Below are 21,028 nucleotides of genomic sequence, written 5' to 3' on the forward strand. Positions count from 1 at the left end.
ATAATTGAATAATTTACGAGTGTGCATGGTGCCGTGTGTAATGCATTGCTTGACATTTATGTATTTTCAAATATCAATATATCACAAACTATAAATAAATACTCAAAATAGTTCATTTTAGCTTTCACTAATGTCAAAATTGAGGTTCCATTCAGGAACTATTCTTGAGCCCAACGTTCTAAAGTGATATCTAATGGGACAACACTCATGAACATAATATATACAATACTACCAAAACTATTGCAAATGTGCAACGCGACCATCGATATTGGATACCACAATCATTGCTTCTTTGGTAGTTCAGCTCAAAGTTTTTCCATAGATTGAAAACCGTGCTTGGAGCGGTCTAATCTGCCCAAGTTCAGCCATAGTCGCCGGAACCTCTGACGGGCCCGTCCCAAGCAACTGGAGCTTCCATTCTAAAAGTGTTAGTCGAATTGTCTTCTGTAGCATGCTTCCAGCCAACCTCCTTCGACGTGACTTGCGGAGTATCGTCCCCAACATTGAGGGTGCATGTGAACGTGCCAGTGTAATGTGGATTTTGTAAGGTCTTGCATCAAGGCAGCAACTTTTCGTTGGAAGGCGGAAATTTTGCGACCTAGCATCAAGGTGGAAATTTCTCATCGTAACAATTTGGTAAAATATTTTCTATAAATTTAGAAAATAATTAGTGCATCTATAATCCTCGTAAAATTGGAATAATTAATCATGAGTTAAGTTGCATTCCCATTGCAAAATTTACAGTAAGTGGATGCATGCAAATTTTGCCATGTGTTAGTGGTCTAATTGAAGTAATTCATCATGAATTAAGTGGCATTGTACATGAAAATTTAGCAGTTATTTGCAACTAAATTACGCCATGAGTAGGGGAATAATTGGAGAAAATGATGATGAATTAAGTGACAATATATAAGAAAACTTAGGAGTCATTTGGTGCCCTTTCATTCCACGAGGAAGGAGACTAGGCAGAGATTGTGGTTGAGTATTTGCTACGGCTAGTAGGAGATTTGCTACATCGCATTTTTATTGCTACGTTGTCGTTCCCCATATGCTTCAATGCTTTTTTTGTATTGTTTAACCCACCGCAGATGAAATGCTGCGAAGATGCTACAATAGCATAATTTGTTTGCTACAAGGTCTCGTTGTATTTTGTTTATCTCTTTTTTTGTGGTCAAACCATTTTTCGCTTCAACGAAGCAAATGCGGGGTCTTTTTTTTTTTTTTGCTTTAGTGAAGCATTTAAGGGATTGGAGAGGAAATTGGACATGATATAATAGCACAAAACTTTTCCTATTTTTTGCTTCAATAATGAAGAAATTGCTGGATTGGGAGGCTGGATGAACGGTGTCATGCTCCGGACATGGGGGATCTGGGGGGAAATGTCCCCCGAGGGACGCCCAACACTACCCTATATTGGGTTAATTGGATCCATGCCACTCCAATTTTCACCACTTGGAGAAATGCCATTACAAAAACTGAACTTGGATATATGCCACTCCAACTCTCCAATACCTCTATGTATGCCATTTTGTGCACTTGAAAGGAATAACGGTTCAAATAATACATGTATTTCAGTGTGTACATACGTATCTACCATAATACCACCGTTTTCAACTTTTGACAGCACATTTGACATTTTCGGGCGCCAAAAATTTCAAAAAAATTCAAATTTTGGCCAAAATTTGAACTTCTCAGAAAAATCTGAAAAAAATACAGAAAATCAAAAACCGTGATATGAGTCTATTGTTCAAGTTTCAGCCATTTCTGGGCAGATTTGGCCCCTTAAACCGAGGTGCAAATTTCTGTCCAGAAACTTTAACACCAGAATGCGCAAAATTTCGGCAGCACTTCAGCACAAGTTATCATGGAATTAACAGGCACAGTAGTTCACATAATAGGTTCACAAGAATGATTTAACAGATAGGTTCACAAGCGATTCAATACATCCATGGCAAATAGTTAATATAGCTAGTATCAAAAGAAATTTCAAGCGGAACAATTGAATGAACAACCATTAGCCACCAAGCCAGTAAAGAAGGCTTCTTTTTGCACCAAACGTAGGCTGCACTGTTGGAGGTGGAGGTGGAGGTGGAGGTAAAACAGGCGCAAATGGAACATTCTTCTTGCTCTTCTTGTTCAAATTGCTTTAATGGCGAGGTTGAATTTGATGCTGCAACCTTACTAGGAGTTAGAGGGCATCCTTGGAAACCCACCAGTAGCACGTCATTATCAGGAATTGTAGGCTCAGGCACATGAACACCATTGTCAAGCATAGGCACAAGAGTTTCTGAACAAATGTTATCAAGCACAACAATAGCAAGTGCAAGCTTCCTCTCTGCTCTGTACATGTTAAACATCACATGAAATTGGTCGTTTTCGGTTAGTCTAACATCTTGCGCCATTATCATGTTAAAATACCACACAGCGATACTCTGATCTCTGCCAACTCTAAGCTCTGCAGTTAATCCATCCATAAGCACATCCATCGTGAAATCATCCGAGGTTACATTCCATCTAATTGTTTTTCCCTTCACATATGATTTTCTACCGTTTGGTTCCTTCAGCACAAACCCTTGAATAACAAGATCTAAGCTAAAATTATTCGTCAATTCGATCCTACAAATTCAGGGAAAATTGCACAGAACATAGTCAATTTGAGGCTACAACTATCTGTACATTCAAGAAACAGAGAGTTGAGATAGAGAAGCCATGCACTTACTCGTATGGTGAATCTGGGATCGGCAACTCCATGGACAGGAACTCTGGGGCCGGCCACTGCCGTCGCTCGCCTTCGTCCGCCGCCGCTGCAGGGCCCTCCTTGGGCGCGTCGACCGTGCCACCACCCGCAGCGACGCGGACCTCAAGCCACGGCAGCCCTCCACGGCAGCATGTGGCAGCGGCGGCGCCCGGCACAACTCCGTCGGGGCGTGGCTCAGGACAACGGCGGCGCTCGCCTCCCTCCGGCAACCGCCGGTGCGCGCCTCCCTCCTCCAACCGCCGGCGCTCGCCTCCCTCCGCGCCGCGGCGGCGCCCGGCACAACTCCGTCGGGGGCGTGGCTCCAGACAACGGCGGCGCTCGCCCTCCCTCCAGCAACCGCCGGTGCGCGCCCTCCCTCCAGCAACCGCCGGCGCTCGCCTCCCTCCGCCGCGGCTCGCCTTCGTAGTTAGGGTTCGTCGCGTGAGCTGAGTGAATTTGGGATCGATTGTGCGACCGGATACTGGGTAACTGGGGGTTGACCAGGAGAAGTAGAAAAGAAGTGTGTACATATCCGTATATAGCCCGTATATGTCCTGGTATTGGAGATAGTGGCATACATAGAGGTATTGGAGAGTTGGAGTGGCATATATCCAAGTTCAGTTTTTGTAATGGCATTTCTCCAAGTGGTGAAAATTGGAGTGGCATAGATCCAATTAACCCTTATATATTAGATCTAGGTTACCAGTATTCAACTCCAACACATAACCTACTGCTAATTACAAATTTAAGTGTAGCATAACTCATATACATAGTCGAGAGATATAACAACACTAAATATAAACCTGCACATATCCACAACTTGCTACTAGGGCGGTGGTGGTGGAGGGTAAAACTAGTTAGGCCCTGCCCGTTCAACTATACCTAATTACCTGTCTGTGCCTATCCTAGCTTACTAAAACTATAACTATTTTATGTAGGCAAGCACGACTCCGCCTCGCGCTGTCACTAGTGTAGCACTACCACAATGGACTAGCATCGAATATAACTCAGCCGAGGTAGGTTTTACAGTGGCTGGCATGCAGATAGTGGTAGTCGATCCTATCCTGACTAGCACGCCTCTAGCACGCATTGCCACTACTTCGAGTCGAGATAAGGCGATCAGATCACACTGAGCCAGCACTAGTGCACACTAGCTAGGTACTCCACTTCGATTAAGGCAGGCGTGGGAAATCAGAGATGCACTCTACTATTACTAGCTAGTAGTGCACACACATGACAGCCCACCATCTCAGCTGCGCTATTCTCAGAAGTGGCACGTCATCGATCGATCGAGCAGTACCGATCGATCTGCACGATATCGCTTTCGCTTGCGCCTATATATAGATGATGCAACTCGATCATGTGGACGGCAGTGCATATTGCAAGGACACACAACTTACACAGCGCTCAACTAGCTAAATCAACTAGGAACATATAGGATACACCATGTGGTTGCCGCTCTGCTTCGTCGCCGCCCTTCTTCTCGCCGTCCCCGGAGGAGGCCAGGGCGAGAGGAGCGACGTGTACGTGGTGTACATGGGCGCCGTGCCGCCGCGAACCTCGCCCAGCTTCCTCCAGGAGACCCACCTCCGTCTCGTTGGCTCCATCCTAAAGAGGTGCGCAGGCCGTGGGTTTACATCGATTTCATGAAATGAACATGAACAGTCACTCTGCAAAAACATATTCATTATGATTACAATGAGCTATTTCTTCCGGTGCAATTTGGTTTGCAGCAAGCCTAGTAATTTTGAATTTGTGAAAAACGTATTTGGTATTTTCCAAATATCAAATTTTGTACAAATATGTATGTAGATACATCACTGAAATTTTGTCTAAATTCCGTTTATTTAAAAAATATACCCAAAGAGATATGAACATACACACAAATCAAATAGCAACTCAACTTTTGTTTCACATGTTTTTTGTGTGTGTAAACCACAGCAGAAGGATATGCTAATGGAAATTTATGCGTACAAATCTATATGTATATGTGCATAATTATGGATTTTTGAGGTTTCAAGATTCTTTTTGCTATTAGAAAGACATGCTTCATGTAGCCTTTATTTCTTCTTTTTGTACTACTTCCTCACTTCCATCACTTAGCATTATGATGGACCATATATATTCCTGATAAAAATTGGCAGTTTTCGCTGGAACAAGCACATTATGTTCCTATTATCCATGTGCTCTCTTGTTTTATTTGATATATATGTGATAAGAGTGTCGATCCCAAAATTTTGGAATCAAAGCACCAGTGTGCTCCGCTGCCACCCTCTACCTCACATGCTGGGTGCTGCCAAATTATTTGGGTGTTGTATTTTGCACATATATATTTGTTACTTTCCACTTTATGCAAATAACTCCTACAAAAAGACTTGTAGCCAACAAGACACACGGGATCAGTGGCAAGAACTTTTGCGAGGGAGTGTACCTTCATATTTATGTCATGGTTTGTTCTCTCCATATCTAAGCCTGTTAATGGTTTTCCCACATATTGCTCCTTATAGCAAAGTTTAGGAAACAAATGCATAGTTCCACTGAACATGTCAACAATAGTGTCGATCAACAAAATTTGAAATGCACTAGGTTGCATTTCATATTTTATCAAAATGAAGGTCGCTACCAAAAATACACATTGTTTGTGATGAAATTGGAGTTTGCTAGAGTTATACGGTCTAATATTAGACCAACAAGCACACACAAAATATCATAGATAATTGAGAAAAGGTTGAATTGCCTTCAACAATTTTTCCAGACATGTCACAACCTGAATTATTTTCGTTGAGTGTCGATTTTTATCATAGATGACAGCAAGAGTGGCCTCATTCAATAAATAAATATACATGGAAGCATAAGTCAAAAGAGATAGTTCTACTTCAGCTATATGTTAATGTTCAGCCTCAGCTGGTCCATTTTTCTCATGCATGAAAGATCCCTACTTCTTGAAAGAAGGAATTTAATTTCTCCATTTCACCAGCCAATTTCTTCACATGGATATGATTTTTTGTCAAATGGTCTTCAGGAAACTCAAAGAAGTTGTGGATAACTTAGATTTGGTTTTAATAAGTATATCCAAGAGAACTTGCCAAAGTTACCAATGAACGTAACATAAAATTTCTTTCTTCGTACAAATTCACGGACATGCCTTTATACATCAGAAAACACGAGTTATAAGGGCATGAATTGACACGTTGACTTTGGATATGGTAGCCGATGACTTTGCTTCGTAGTGTATATTAATCATGGAATCTTACGTAGGGTCACTAGAATTGGTGCTAAGCACATGTTGAAGTTGAATCATGGATGATGACGTATGCCTAGACAACCACGCAATCTTGCTCCCCGGCCCGGCCTGAGCATCGAAACCATGCAGACGGCCCACATTTTATGCTTTGTTTGGGAATTCATGCCCGAACTAACACGTTTATAAAACATACATCCATAGGGGAAAAGTGGCACGGAACGTTGTGGTGCAGCAGTACAAGCACAGTTTCTCAGGGTTCGCGGCGCGGTTGTCCAAGGACGAGGCCGCCGCGCTTAGACATAAGCCCGGCGTGGTCTCTGTGTTCGCCGACCCGGTGTACCAACTCCACACCACGAGGTCGTGGGATTTCCTCCAACAAACGGATGTGAAGATCGACTCGGCTCAACGTTACTCGGCCAAACCCGCGGCATCATCAGCACCCACCATGGACACCATCATCGGTCTCCTAGACTCCGGCATCTGGCCCGAGTCGCCCAGCTTTGAGGACACCGGCTTCGGACCTGTCCCGAGCAGATGGAAGGGGGTGTGCATGGCTGGGGATGACTTCAACTCCTCCAACTGCAATAAGTGAGTCACTCACTGATATTACATTCCAAAGATCTGAGAAAAAACCACCATAGCGATTATGTATGGCATTGAACTTGCGGTGCAGGAAGCTGATCGGAGCAAGGTATTACGATCTTGGTGAAGTAAATGGCGCCGGAACCCGGAGCAGCAGCAACTCGCCGCGGGACGAGGCCGGCCACGGGACGCACACCTCATCCACGGCAGCGGGGAACGCAGTCACCGGTGCATCGTATTACGGCCTGGCTTCAGGGACGGCAAAGGGGGGATCCGCCGCGTCACGGTTGGCGATGTACCGAGTTTGCTCCGACGAGGGCTGCGCCGGATCGGCTATCCTCGCCGGCTTCGACGATGCTATAGGCGACGGTGTAGATGTCATCTCGGTTTCACTTGGCGCGTCGCCCTTCTTCAACCCAGATTTCTCGGAGGACCCAATCGCCATTGGTTCGTTCCATGCCGTGGCAAAGGGTGTCATGGTGGTGTGCTCGGCGGGTAACTCTGGGCCGGACCCCTCCACGGTGGTGAACGCGGCACCATGGATTATGACGGTCGCGGCAACGACCATAGACCGCGACTTCGAGTCGGATGTCGTGTTGGGTGGAAATCGCAGCGCTGTCAAAGTATGCCTTAATTTGCTATGCATCCTGACACTTACAATTTCTTGGTTAATATTTACTCAGCTTTGTTCGTTCACATGCATCGACGCAGGGGGGAGCTATAAACTTCTCCAACTTAGACAAATCCCCGAAATACCCGTTGATCACAGGTGCATCAGCAAAGTCTAGTTCTGCTTCTCGTATTGAGTCAGCAAGGTATGTACGCGTATATATGAACGGAACCAATCAAGTTAGCAAAGCAGTAAAATGAATTCCAATGTGCTATTATGAACGGGTGAATTTACTTTATATATCATTCATACTGGGTTTTCGTGAACTGCACTAGTCGATCTTAGGCGTACACTAAAGTTTAGGACATAATCTGACTGAAGTTTTTCAACTTAGAGTTCTACTGATGAGCTTCAGTTTACCGGTACAGCAATGTCCTAATCTTGCCCACAATATTTCTCATGTATCCTCTTCTCCTATGTTTGCCGTAGTCACTGCGAACCCGGAACTCTGGACGCCAGCAAGATCAAAGGCAAGATCGTTTTGTGCAACCACTCGCAGAGTGACACGTCAAAGATGGTGAAGGTCGAAGAGCTCCAGAGTGCCGGGGCGGTGGGATCCATATTGGTGAACGATGCCGAGAGGTCGGTCACAACTGCCTACCTCGATTTCCCGGTAACTGAAGTCACGTCTGAGGCCGCGGCGGACCTTTACAAGTACATTTCCTCCACAAGGTAAGCACTTCGGTACGGTATGCATCAACCATGTGTTCCAAATAACCATACATAAGCCGTCCCTTACGTATCTAGCTAATGATATCTTCCCAATTCCATGATATTAGTGAACCTGTCGCGACGATCACGCCGAGTATTACCGTGACAGAGCTCAAGCCGGCACCCGTCGTGGTCTACTTCTCGTCTAGGGGCCCGTCGGCACAAACGGGGAACATCCTCAAGGTTCTTGCACCTCATCAAATCTGGGGTGATCGACATCAACTGCCTTGTGTGTATGCAATTTAACGAATCCATATATGCATAATGCAGCCGGACGTGGCTGCCCCGGGGGTGAACATCCTTGCGTCCTGGATTCCAACGTCGTCACTTCCGGCCGGCCAGAAGCAGCCATCGCAGTTCAACCTCATCTCCGGGACATCAATGGCCTGCCCTCACGTCGCCGGGGCTGCGGCCACCGTCAAGGCCTGGAACCCGACGTGGAGCCCGGCAGCCATCCGGTCAGCCATCATGACAACAGGTACAAATCAATTGTGTCCATGACAGGGGGTCTCAATTGAGTTTCCATCCTCACTGATTCTTGTGTCTACTGTATATGTTCGATGCAGCCACTCAGCAGAACAACAACAAGGCTGCTATGACGACCGACTCGGGGACGGTGGCAACGCCGTTCGACTACGGCGCAGGGCAGGTGAACCCAACCGGCGCGCTGGACCCCGGGCTGGTGTACGACCTCGCCGCAGACGACTACCTGCACTTCCTCTGCAACTACGGCTACGGAGCGTCCCAGATCAAGCTCATCACCTCCCCTGCCGCCGGCTTCAGCTGTGCCGGCAACGCCAGCAAGGACCTCATCTCCGACCTGAACTACCCTTCAATCGCCGTCACGGGGCTAGGCGCCGCCGCCAGCAGGACGGTAACCCGCGAAGTCACAAACGTCGGAGCACAGGAAGACGCTGCCTACACCGTGGCCGTCAGCGCGCCCGACGGTCTAGATGTGAAGGTCGTGCCGAGCAAGCTCGAGTTCACCAACACCGTGAAGAAACTGTCTTTCCAGGTCACTTTCTCCTCCAAGAACGCACCACCAGCTAAAAGCGCCCTGACAGGATCCATAACGTGGTCAGATGGAAAGCATATAGTTCGTAGCCCGTTCGCAATCAGCAACTGAAATCTGTGCATGCGCAAGCTGACTTTCATATGTAGCTCGAGTCTATAGAGCATATCCTGTGAAATGAAGTAACTCGTGCACCACCAGACTACCAGTGGCTTTACGGGCATTTGAATGGAAAATCGAGGGATAGGATCCATCACATAAGGTGAACTGCTGGTATTTACGACGAGAACCTCGTAATGTTGTTGAATTAGTAAAAAATACAACTGAAATTCCCATTGTGTGTCTCTCTCCTTGAACCGTCATGTACTAGCGTGCACTGGTCCTTCTTTTTTTCGAGAGTACACCAATGCACGCCATTGTATTTCTGCAGAACTGCAGAAGGCATAGTTAAAGTGTAGACAGACTACAACTCGCTGCATGCAACCAGTATAGTAGGAACTTCACACCTAGGTCCAAACACGGTCACCACCGACATTACAACTACAATACAAAAGAGGCTGTCCAAAACTTAGCAACATCACCGAGCCATTAACGCGGCCGGTCTCCTCGGAAGATCAAGAGCTCCAACTGAACTCCCATTGTCAACAAGCCATCCTTTGATGCCTAAAGAACACTTAGGCCTTTCGTCAGGCCTCTTTAGTTCCGGTTGTGTCCTGGGTCGGGATTAAAGGCATGGCCACGTCGCTCCGAATTAGCCAAAGTGTACGACACTAATTGGTCTTGGTTCGTTAGGAACCATTTGTCCTGATTTGTATCCTAAACCGGGACTAAAGGGTTTTGCGGCCCGCTGCGTCTGCGGCACCCCCTTTAGTCCCGGCTGGTGACACGAGCTGGGACATGAAGTCAAATGGTTCGTTCCCACGGAAGCGGACCGTCGTCGCCATTACTGGCGCGGAATTCAATCGTCACGCGCCCGCGGCCACGGGAATTTGGGTCGCCAGCGCCGGCGGCCGGCCACGGGAATTGATCACCCGGTGGCTGGCATGTTCATCTTCATCTTCCTCACCTTTATATGCTTCACATCTCCTCCACCATTGCCACACATTTCTTCACATCTCCATCATCCTCTCTCCCAAAATCTCTCTCCCCGTCGACGTTCCGGCTGCAATGGAGCACCTCTCGCGCACCCCGGCTCCTCGATCTCGGATATACTACCTCATGGTTGAAGGGATGTCTTTCAAGATCACGGTCACTCTCCGTGCATCAGGGGTGGAGAAGTGGATCCGCGTCGTCAAGAGGGACTTTCTCGATGCCGCACCAATCAAGTGTGTCGGCTTGGACTGTGAGTCCACCAACCCTCGCAAGGGTAATCAGCGCGCCGCCGTCCTTCAACTCTCGGTGGCGGCCGAAAAATTGGTCTTCCAGATTTGTTGGGCTGATGAAGTGCCACAAGTTCTCAAGGAGTTCTTGCAGGACAAGACCATCAAATTCAGCGGCGCGGCTATCGGTAAAGATGTGAAAATGATGAGTCCCTACGGTATTGATATTACTTTTTCGTTCAACCTCCAAAAGATACTCCCGAACCCCACCAATAATCTCATTTCTGAGTCTGTATGATCTGGCAAATTCTATCATTGGGACAAATCTTGAGAAGAAGAAGAGAAAGAAGAACAAGAAGAAGGACGCCGTGGAAGTTGAAGGCTAGTTGGCTGCAATAGCCATGTTGATCGTCTCAATATTTAAAGATGATGAGTATATGGTGGTGCGGTGTGTAGTGTGTGGTGTGTGTCTTCTATATTTGTATGAACTATGAATCGTCTCAATATATCGAATCTTTCTATTGTTATTCAAATTTCTCATATTTTTCTAATTGCGGTTTACAGATTCCTCACATATTAATTATGTCATATCCAAATTCCCCACATTATTTGGCTATATTATATGAATATTGCAGTTTACAGATTCCTCGCATAATTAGTTCATATTCAAATTCCTCATATTTTTTTTAATAATAATGCATATATTGTTTGTCCAATTGCGGTTTACATATTTAAAGATAGTAATTATTTGGTCATATTATATGAATAATGCACATATTATTTGATAATAATAATAAAAATGAATAAGAACATAATTATTTCATATTCAAATTCCTCACATTTTTTTAATAATAATGCATATTTTATTTGTCTAATTGCAGTTTATAGATTTAAAGGTAGTAATTATTTGGCCATATTATATGTATAATGCACATATTATTTGATAATAATATTTAATAAAATGAATAAAAACATAATTATTTAATATTCAAATTTCTCACATTTTTCTAATAATAATGCATATATTATTTATCCAATTGCGGTTTACATATTTAAATATAGTAATTATTTGGCCATATTATATGAATAATGCACATATTATTTGATAATAATAATAATAATAATAATAATAATAAAAATGATTAAAATATAATTCTTTCATATTCAAATTCCTCCCATTTTCTAATAATAATGCATATATAATTTGTCCAATTATGGTTTACAGATTTAAAGATAGTAATTATTTGGTCATGTTATATGAATAATGCACATATTATTTGATAATAATAATGATAAAATGAATAAAAACATAATTATTTCATATTCAAATTCCTTTTCTAATAATATTGCATATATTATTTATCCAATTGTGGTTTACAGATTTAAAGATAGTAATTATTTGGCCATATTATATGAATAATGCATATATTATTTTTCTAATAAAATGCTTTTATTACTGATGTTATTTTCATTGGAATTCAATATTATTATCTTATTCATTACTGTTTACTTACATAATTATTTTTGGTTTCAAAAAAATAAAAAACAGATATGTGACACTATGGTATAAGAGTTAATAGGATTCATATGATAGTATTTACAACAAGGTACAATCACATTCGCGGGAGCACAACAGGAAAGAACCAAGAAGTTAAGCGTGCCGAGGGGGAAGTAGTGTGAGGATGGGTGACCGACCGAGATGTGATCACCATGTCTACAATTTGGCTACAGATTAAATGTAATTAGTGTTAAAAATGGTCCAAGTGAAAGAGTAACGAGTCAAACAATTAGGAAAAAGAAAACTGAAATTAGAAAAATGAAATTATAAAAATGAAAAACATAATTATTAAAATAATTAATAGTTAGTCCCGGTTGGGCTTACGAGCTAGGACTAAATGTCCTCCAGCCCAAACCCTGTATCGCGGCCACGTGGAGGGCCATTAGTCCCGCCTGGATAGTCCCGGTTGGCCAACCTGGACTAGAGCCTGTTACGGGCCGGGACAGAAGACCCTGTCTTCACTAGTGGAAGGTCGATGGAAAGTAGATGGCGGGATTTGGTGGTTCCAAAAAGGACATTGATACGTCTTCAACGTATCGATAATTTCTTATGTTCCATGCTACTTTATTGATGATACCCACATGTTTTATACATACTTTATGTCATATTTATGCATTTTCCGGCACTAACCTATTAACGAGATGCCGAAGAGCCGCTTCTTGTTTCTGCTATTTTTGGTTTCAGAAATCCTAGTAAGGAAATATTCTCGGAATTGGACGAAATCAACGCCCAGGATCTTATTTTTCCACGAAGCTTCCAGAACACCGGGGGAGATACGAAGTGGGGAGACGAGGCGGCGACACGCCAGGGCGGCGCAGCCCAGCCCCTGGCCGCGCGGCCCTGTTGTGTGGGCCCCTCGCGTCGCCCCTAAACCTACCTCTTCGCCTATAAGAAGCCTTCGTCGATAATAGTTCCAGTACCGAGAGCCACGATACGGAAAACCTTCCAGAGACGCCGCCGCCGCCAATCCCATCTCGGGGGATTCAGGAGATCGCCTCCGGCACCCTGCCGGAGAGGGGAATCATCTCCCGGAGGAGTCTACACCGCCATGGTCGCCTCCGGAGTGATGTGTGAGTAGTTCACCCCTGGACTATGGGTCCATAGCAGTAGCTAGATGGTCGTCTTCTCCTAATTGTGCTATCATTGTTGGATCTTGTGAGCTGCCTAACATGATCAAAATCATCTATCTGTAATACTATATGTTGCGTTTGTTGGGATCCGATGAATAGTGAATGCTATGTTATGTGGATTATCAATCTATCATCTATGTGTTGTTTATGATCTTGCATGCTCTCCGTTGCTAGTAGAGGCTCTGGTCAAGTTTTTGCTTGTAACTCCAAGAGGGAGTATTTATGCTCGATAGTGGGTTCATGCCTCCATTAAATCTGGGACAGTGACAAAAAGTTCTAAGGTTGTGGATGTGCTGTTGCCACTAGGGATAAAACATCAATGCTATGTCTAAGGATATATTTATTGATTACATTACGCATCATACTTAATGCAATTGTCTGTTGTTTACAACTTAATACTGGAGGGGGTTCGGATGATAACCTGAAGGTGGACTTTTTAGGCATAGATGCATGCTGGATAGCGGTTTATGTACTTTGTCGTAATGCCCAATTAAATCTCACACTACTCATCATAACATGTATGTGCATGGTCATGCTCTCTCTATTTGTCAATTTCCCAACTGTAATTTGTTCACCCAAAATGGTTATTCTTATGGGAGAGACACCTCTAGTGAACTGTGGACCCCGGTCCATTCTTTTACATCGAATACAATCTACTGCAATACTCGTTCTACTGTTCTCTGCAAACATCATCATCCACACTATACATCTAATCCTTTGTTACAGCAAGCCGGTGAGATTGACAACCTCACTGTTACGTTGGGACAAAGTACTTTGGTTGTGTTGTGCAGGTTCCACGTTGGCGCCGAAATCCCTGGTGTTGCGCCGCACTACACTTCGCCGCCATCAACCTTCAACGTGTTTCTTGGGTCCTACTGGTTCGATAAACCTTGGTTTCTTACTGAGGGAAAACTTGCCGCTGTACGCATCACACCTTCCTCTTGGGGTTCCCAACGGGCACGTCGATTGCGTGCTAGCATCAAGACATTTTCTGGCGCCGTTGCCGGGGAGATCAAGACACGCTGCAAGGGGAGTCTCCACTTCCAATCTCTTTACTTTGTTTTTTGTCTTGCTTTATTTTATTTAGTACTTTGTTTGCTGCACTAAAACAAAACACAAAAAAAATTAGTTGCTAGCTTTACTTTATTTGCTATCTTGTTTGCCATATTAAAAACACAAAAAAATTAGTTACTTGCATTTACTTTATCTAGTTTGCTTTATTTACTATTGCTAAAATGAGTAATCCTGAAGTTGAAGTTCGTTCGTTTAAGCAACAAGGGGGAGAATGTTTAAAAGATGCTTGGTATAGAATTAGTGATGCCCATAATAGGTGCACTAAGAAACACTCCACCACTATCCTACTTAGAAATTTTTATGTTTGTATCTCTAGCTGGAATATGTATGTTCTTGATTGTCTCGCGGGAGGTAACTTCCTAGGCACTCCTGCTTTAGAAGCTAGTTGCATTATTGAGAGTCTATTTGGAATACCACCTGTTAATGAAGTAAAAATTGAAATCTCTCTTGAAGATGTCATGAAAAAGTTGGAAACCATAGAGCAAAACCTTCCAAGTATTGAGACTAAACTAGGAGAATTACTTAATAGCACTGGTAAACTTGACAAATCTCTAGGCGGAATTAATGAGAGAATCGCCATCCTAGAAGCTTGTGCTACTCATGATAATCAAACCCAAAGTATTAGTGAACTTGAAGAAGCTATGTGAACCTTGGGGTCAACTTTTTCGTCTATTAAGTTTAGAGAGAAAGCTTATGTGGGTAAGGAGCAAAAGTTCATGTATGTCTCTAAGGTGCCTAAACCAAAAAACTATTATAGGCCTAAAATTGATAAAGCTCTTAATACCACTATAGAAAAAGGAGCATCTAAGATACCTAATGGGATAAATTGTGAAAGTGATGTTGATGCTTCGTCTCTTGATAATACTTGATTCACACTTTCTGCGCCTAGCTGAAAGGCGTTAAAGAAAAGCGCTTATGGGAGACAACCCATGATTTTACTACTGCACTTTTGTTTTATATTTGAGTCTTGGAAGTTGTTACAACTGTAGCAACCTCTCCTTATCTTAATTTTGTTGCATTGTTGTGCCAAGTAAAGTCTTTGATAGTAAGGTTCATACTAGATTTGGATTACTGCGCAGAAACAGATTTCTTGCTGTCACGAATCTGGGTTGAATTCTCTGTAGGTTACTCAGAAAAAATTCTGCCAATTTACGTGAGTGATCCTCAGATATGTACGCAACTTTCATTCAATTTGAGCATTTTCATTTGAGCAAGTCTGGTGCCTCTTAGAAATTCGTCTTTACGGACTGTTCTGTTTTGACAGATTCTGCCTTTTATTTCACATTGCCTGTTTTGCTATGCTTGATGGATTTCTTTGTTCCATTAACTTTCAGTAGCTTTGTGCAATGTCCAGAAGTGTTAAGAATGATTATGTCACCTATGAACATGTGAATTTTGATTATGCACTAACCCTCTAATGAGTTGTTTTGAGTTTGGTGTGGAGGAAGTTTTCAAGGATCAAGAGAGGAGGATGATACAATATGATCAAGGAGAGTGAAAGCTCTAAGCTTGGGGATGCCCCGGTGGTTCACCCCTGCATATTTCAAGAAGACTCAAGCATCTAAACATGGGGATGCCCAAGGCATCCCCTTCTTCATCGACAACATTATCAGGTTACTCTAGTGAAACTATATTTTTATTCCATCACATCTTATGTACTTTGCTTGGAGCGTCTGTTTGTTTTTGTTTTTGTTTTGTTTGAATAAAATGGATCCTAGCATTCATTGTGTGGGAGAGAGACACGCTCCGCTGTTGCATATGGACAAATATGTCCTTAGGCTTTACTCATAATGTTCATGGCGAAGGTTAAACTGCTTCGTTAATTGTTATATGGTTGGAAACGGGAAATGCTACATGTGGTAATTGGTAGAATGTCTTGAATAATTTGATACTTGGCAATTGTTATAGATCATGTTTAAGCTCTTGCATCATATACTTTGCACCTATTAGTGAAGAAATACATAGATCTTGTTGAAATTTGGTTTGCATGATTGGTCTCTCTAAAGTCTAGATATTTTCTAGTAAGGGTTTGAGCAACAAGGATGACAGTGTAGAGTCTTATAATGCTTGCAATATGTTTTTATGTGAGTTTTGCTGTACCGGTTCATACTTGTGTTTGCTTCAAATAACCTTGCTAGCCTAAGCCTTGTATTGAGAGGGATTACTTCTCGTGCATCCAAATCCTTGAGCCAATAACTATGCCATTTGTGTCCACCATACCTACCTACTACATGGTATTTCTCCGCCATTCCAAAGTAAATTGCTTGAGTGCTACCTTTAAATTTCTATCCTTTATCTTTGCAATATATAGCTCATGGGACAAATAGCCTAAAAACTATTATGGTATTGAATATGTACTTATGTATTTTATTTCTTATTAAGTTGCTTGTTGTGCGATAACCATGTTCCTGGGGATGCCATCAACTACCCTTTGTTGAATATCATGTGAGTTGCTATGCATGTTCGTCTTGTCTGAAGTAAGGGCAATTTACCATGAGTTGAATGGTTTGAGCATGCATATTGTTAGAGAAGAACATTGGGCCGCTAACTAAAGCCATGATCCATGGTGGAAGTTTCAGTTTTGGACAACAAACCTCAATCTCTTATGAGAATATTAATTGTTGTTGAATGCTTAAGCATTAAAGAGGAATCCATTATCTGTTGTCTATGTTGTCCCGGTATGGATGTCTAAGTTGAGAATAATCAAAAGCAAGAAATCCAATGCGAGATTTCTCCTTAGACCTTTGTACAGGCGGCATAGAGGTACCCCTTTGTGATACTTGGTTAAAACATATGTATTGTGGTGATAATCCAGGTAATTCGAGCTAATTAGGACAAGGTGCGGGCACTATTGGTATACTATGCATGAGGCTTGCAACTTGTAGGATATAATTTACATAACACATATGCTTTATTACTACCGTTGACAAAATTGTTTCTTGTTTTCAAAATAAAAGCTCTAGCACAAATATAGCAATCGATGCTTCCCTCTGCGAAGGGCCATTCTTTTACTTTTATGTTGAGTCAGTTTACCTATTTCCTCCCATCTCAAGAAGCAAACACTTGTGTTAACTGTGCATTGATTCTTACATACTTGCATATTTGCATTCATCATATTACTTTATGTTGACAACTATCCATGAGATATACATGTTACAAGTTGAAAGCAACCGCTGAAACTTAATCTTCCTTTGTGTTGCTTCAACACCTTTACTATGAATTTATTGCTTTATGAGTTAACTCTTATGCAAGACTTATTGATGCTTGTCTTGAAAGTACTATTCATGAAAAGTCTTTGCTATATGATTCAGTTGTTTACTCATTGTCTTTACCATTGCTTTGGATCGCTGCATTCATTACATATGCTTTCAAATAGTATTGATCAAGATTATGATGGCATGTCACTTCAGAAATTATCTTTGTTATCGTTTACCTACTCGGGACGAGTAGGAACTAAGCTTGGGGATGCTGATACGTCTCCAACGTATCGATAATTTCTTATGTTCCATGCTACTTTATTGATGATACACACATGTTTTATACATACTTTATGTCATATTTATGCATTTTTCGGCACTAACCTATTAACGAGATGCCGAAGAGCCAGTTGCTGTTTTCTGCTGTTTTTCGTTTCAGAAATCCTAGTAAGGAAATATTCTCGGAATTGGACGAAATCAACGCCCAGGATCTTATTTTTCCACGAAGCTTCCAGAACACCGGGGGAGATACGAAGTGGGGCGACGAGGCGGCGACACGCCAGGGCAGCGCGGCCCAGCCCCTGGTCGCGCGGCCCTGTTGTGTGGGCCCCTCGCGTCGCCCCTAAACCTACCTCTTCGCCTATAAGAAGCCTTCGTCGATAATAGTTCCAGTACCGAGAGCCACGATACGGAAAACCTTCCAGAGACGCCGCCGCCGCCAATCCCATCTCGGGGGATTCAGGAGATCGCCTCCGGCACCCTGCCGGAGAGGGGAATCATATCCCGGAGTACTCTACACCGCCATGGTCGCCTCCGGAGTGATGTGTGAGTAGTTCACCCCTGGACTATGGGTCCATAGCAGTAGCTAGATGGTCGTCTTCTCCTAATTGTGCTATCATTGTTGGATCTTGTGAGCTGCCTAACATGATCAAGATCATCTATCTGTAATACTATATGTTGCGTTTATTGGGATCCAATGAATAGCGAATGCTATGTTATGTTGATTATCAATCTATCATCTATGTGTTGCTTATGATCTTGCATGCTCTCCGTTGCTAGTAGAGGCTCTGGTCAAGTTTTTGCTTGTAACTCCAAGAGGGAGTATTTATGCTCGATAGTAGGTTCACGCCTCCATTAAATCTGGGACAGTGACAGAAAGTTCTAAGGTTGTGGATGTGCTGTTGCCACTAGGGATAAAACATCAATGCTATGTCTAAGGATATATTTATTGATTACATTACGCACCATACTTAATGCAATTGTCTGTTGTTTGCAACTTAATACTGGAGGGGGTTCGGATGATAACCTGAAGGTGGACTTTTTAGGCATAGATGCATGCTGGATAGCGGTCTATGTACTTTGTCGTAATGCCCAATTAAATCTCACACTACTCATCATAACATGTATGTGCATGGTCATGCTCTCTCTATTTGTCAATTGCCCAATTGTAATTTGTTCACCCAACATGCTTATTCTTATGGGAGAGACACCTCTAGTGAACTGTGGACCCCGGTCCATTCTTTTACATCGAATACAATCTACTTCAATACTCGTTCTACTGTTCTCTGCAAACATCATCATCCACACTATACATCTAATCCTTTGTTACAGCAAGCCGGTGAGATTGACAACCTCACTGTTACGTTGGGACAAAGTACTTTGGTTGTGTTGTGCAGGTTCCACGTTGGCGCCGGAATCCCTGGTGTTGCGCCGCACTACACTCCGCCGCCATCAACCTTCAACGTGCTTCTTGGCTCCTACTGGTTCGATAAACCTTGGTTACTTACTGAGGGAAAACTTGCCGCTGTACGCATCACACCTTCCTCTTGGGGTTCCCAACGGGCACGTCGATTGCGTGCTAGCATCAGACATCATCTTGGACTCACCGACGATGGTGTACATTGCGCCTTTGATTATCATTATTGGATAACTTCGAGCATCAGCATAACTAAGGATCTCTAAGACGTTTCTCCAAACATGATGCTCTCGATCTAGGCTTTTGCCTAGAGAAATCAACCAATCTCAAGTAATTGTGAGAGAGATGGTGACACACCTAGGCGATGTCTCACATGGGTATGCCTAATTAGGCTTAAAGGTTTATGTCACCCTGGTCCGTATTGCAAAGAAGCCCATGATGATAGAAGTCGAAGCCCACAAGACGAAGCTTGTAGAGTAAGGAAAGGTCCACTGAAGAGCCGACATATTCTTAGTTAGGCAAGTCATATATGTAAACGACCTGAACTGGACTCTAAGACCTAGCCTCTTATATAAAGGCTAGGAGGAGCCAGCGGGAGATCATTGAATCTTTGTTGTAAACCCTAGCTTGTGCTAGTTTACGGCGCTTTAGCCTCATAACCATCTATCGGATAAGCCTTGTATATCTGACCAATCGACGAAACCACCAACGCACCACTTTTTCCTGAACCCTAAGTCCATATCCATGGACATTGTCGAGATGCCCCCTAGTCAATGCCTCCATGGAAGGGAACAAAAAGTCACCATCACCGCAGACACCAATTGAAGATTGGCAAGACTTTCATCTACACCTTCACACAACTCCATCCTTTCCCACTGGGTAGTACCGGTCCTTCTCAGTTCTCTTCGTTCTTCCGTACCACTCTATCACAGAGTTGGGTTCATGACGCAACAAGCAATTTGTCTTACTGAAACTTGTGTGGAACCTTGAACTTAAGACCCCGTGAAACAAGTTTGATAATTATTGGAGAAGCAAAACACTAGGCTTCCTGACCCCTCTCTCGTCCATAACAGGTGCTCAACAGTGTTGATGCCTTCCCTACCCTTCCCTTTAGCATAGTCTCGCCAACACGATCGCTACCCCACACTGTCAAACGGTGTTGGGAGGCCTCCTCTCGCGTTGGCATCAATGACCTCCTGGCTCGGCCAGGAGTGATAGCGGTGGCTCGTCGACCCGGGCAAGCCGAGGAGGTTACCCCATGTTGCATTATGTATATTGCCTATCCCATTTTCATCGGTTCGGACTTTTGAAATAGTTGGCTAGTGCATCAATTCTATATGGTATCAATGCTAAGAGATCTCAAGTTCAAAAACACGCTCGCATAGTATTAAACAAATTATGCCGCCTAAATCAAACCCACACCGAGGACTACAATAATAAAGCGACTTGCCAGATAATGGTATGTTTTGTGTTGTCTAGAATTTCACACGCGATTTGCCAAATAATGGTACGTTTGTGTACAACATTTGGTTGGCCTGGCCCAGTACTTAAGCTGAATGTGCATCTCCACGAGCCCTCGCGGGCCAACAGTAACTAGTCACAGGCCGAATCCGTTTCCTCAGCACACATGTGCATGTTCGAGGAGCCATCAGCCAAACAGTGGCTATTTTTGTATGCTAGACACACACTGGTAGAAAAACGCTCATCTATACCGGTTCCAGAGGGGCATTCGTACCGGTTGAGCAATCGGTATAAATTATCCGGCACTAAAGGCCCCCCCTTCGTACCGGTTGCTTACGAACCGGTATAAAAGGGGCCTTGATACGTCTCCGACGTATCGATAATTTCTTATGTTCCATGCCACATTATTGATGATATCTACATGTTTTATGCACACTTTATGTCATATTTGTGCATTTTCTGGAACTAACCTATTAACAAGATGCCGAAGTGCCGATTCTTTGTTTCTGCTGTTTTTGGTTTCAGAAATCCTAGTAAGGAAATATTCTCGGAATTGGACGAAATCAACGCCCAGGGGCCTATTTTGCCACGAAGCTTCCAGAAGACCGAAGAGTCAACGAAGTGGGGCCACGAGGTG

The 21,028-nt window shown here is 43.4% G+C and overlaps 1 protein-coding gene across 1 annotated transcript; it reads left to right on the forward strand.

Annotated features, from left to right (window-relative positions):
• The first annotated feature begins 4,116 nt into the window (after positions 1–4,116).
• On the forward strand, positions 4,117–9,300 carry LOC127317210 (CO(2)-response secreted protease). The gene is made up of 8 exons (XM_051347732.2): positions 4,117–4,353; positions 6,183–6,569; positions 6,655–7,186; positions 7,275–7,378; positions 7,663–7,905; positions 8,013–8,127; positions 8,215–8,422; positions 8,511–9,300. The coding sequence occupies exons 1-8, from the start codon at positions 4,184–4,186 to the stop codon at positions 9,068–9,070; spliced, it is 2,319 nt and encodes a 772-aa protein (XP_051203692.1). The 5' UTR covers positions 4,117–4,183; the 3' UTR covers positions 9,071–9,300.
• The last annotated feature ends 11,728 nt before the right edge of the window (positions 9,301–21,028 follow it).

This window comes from Lolium perenne, chromosome 7, assembly GCF_019359855.2.
Source record: "Lolium perenne isolate Kyuss_39 chromosome 7, Kyuss_2.0, whole genome shotgun sequence".
NCBI lineage: Eukaryota > Viridiplantae > Streptophyta > Magnoliopsida > Poales > Poaceae > Lolium > Lolium perenne.

Coding starts and splice junctions, on each gene's coding strand:
- LOC127317210 (XM_051347732.2), top strand. CDS start 4,184: ATGTGGTTGCCGCTCTGCTTCGTCGCCGCCCTTCTTCTCGCCGTCCCC. Junction 6,570..6,654: donor AACTCCTCCAACTGCAATAA/GTGAGTCACTCA, acceptor CTTGCGGTGCAG/GAAGCTGATCGGAGCAAGGT. Junction 7,906..8,012: donor AAGTACATTTCCTCCACAAG/GTAAGCACTTCG, acceptor CCATGATATTAG/TGAACCTGTCGCGACGATCA.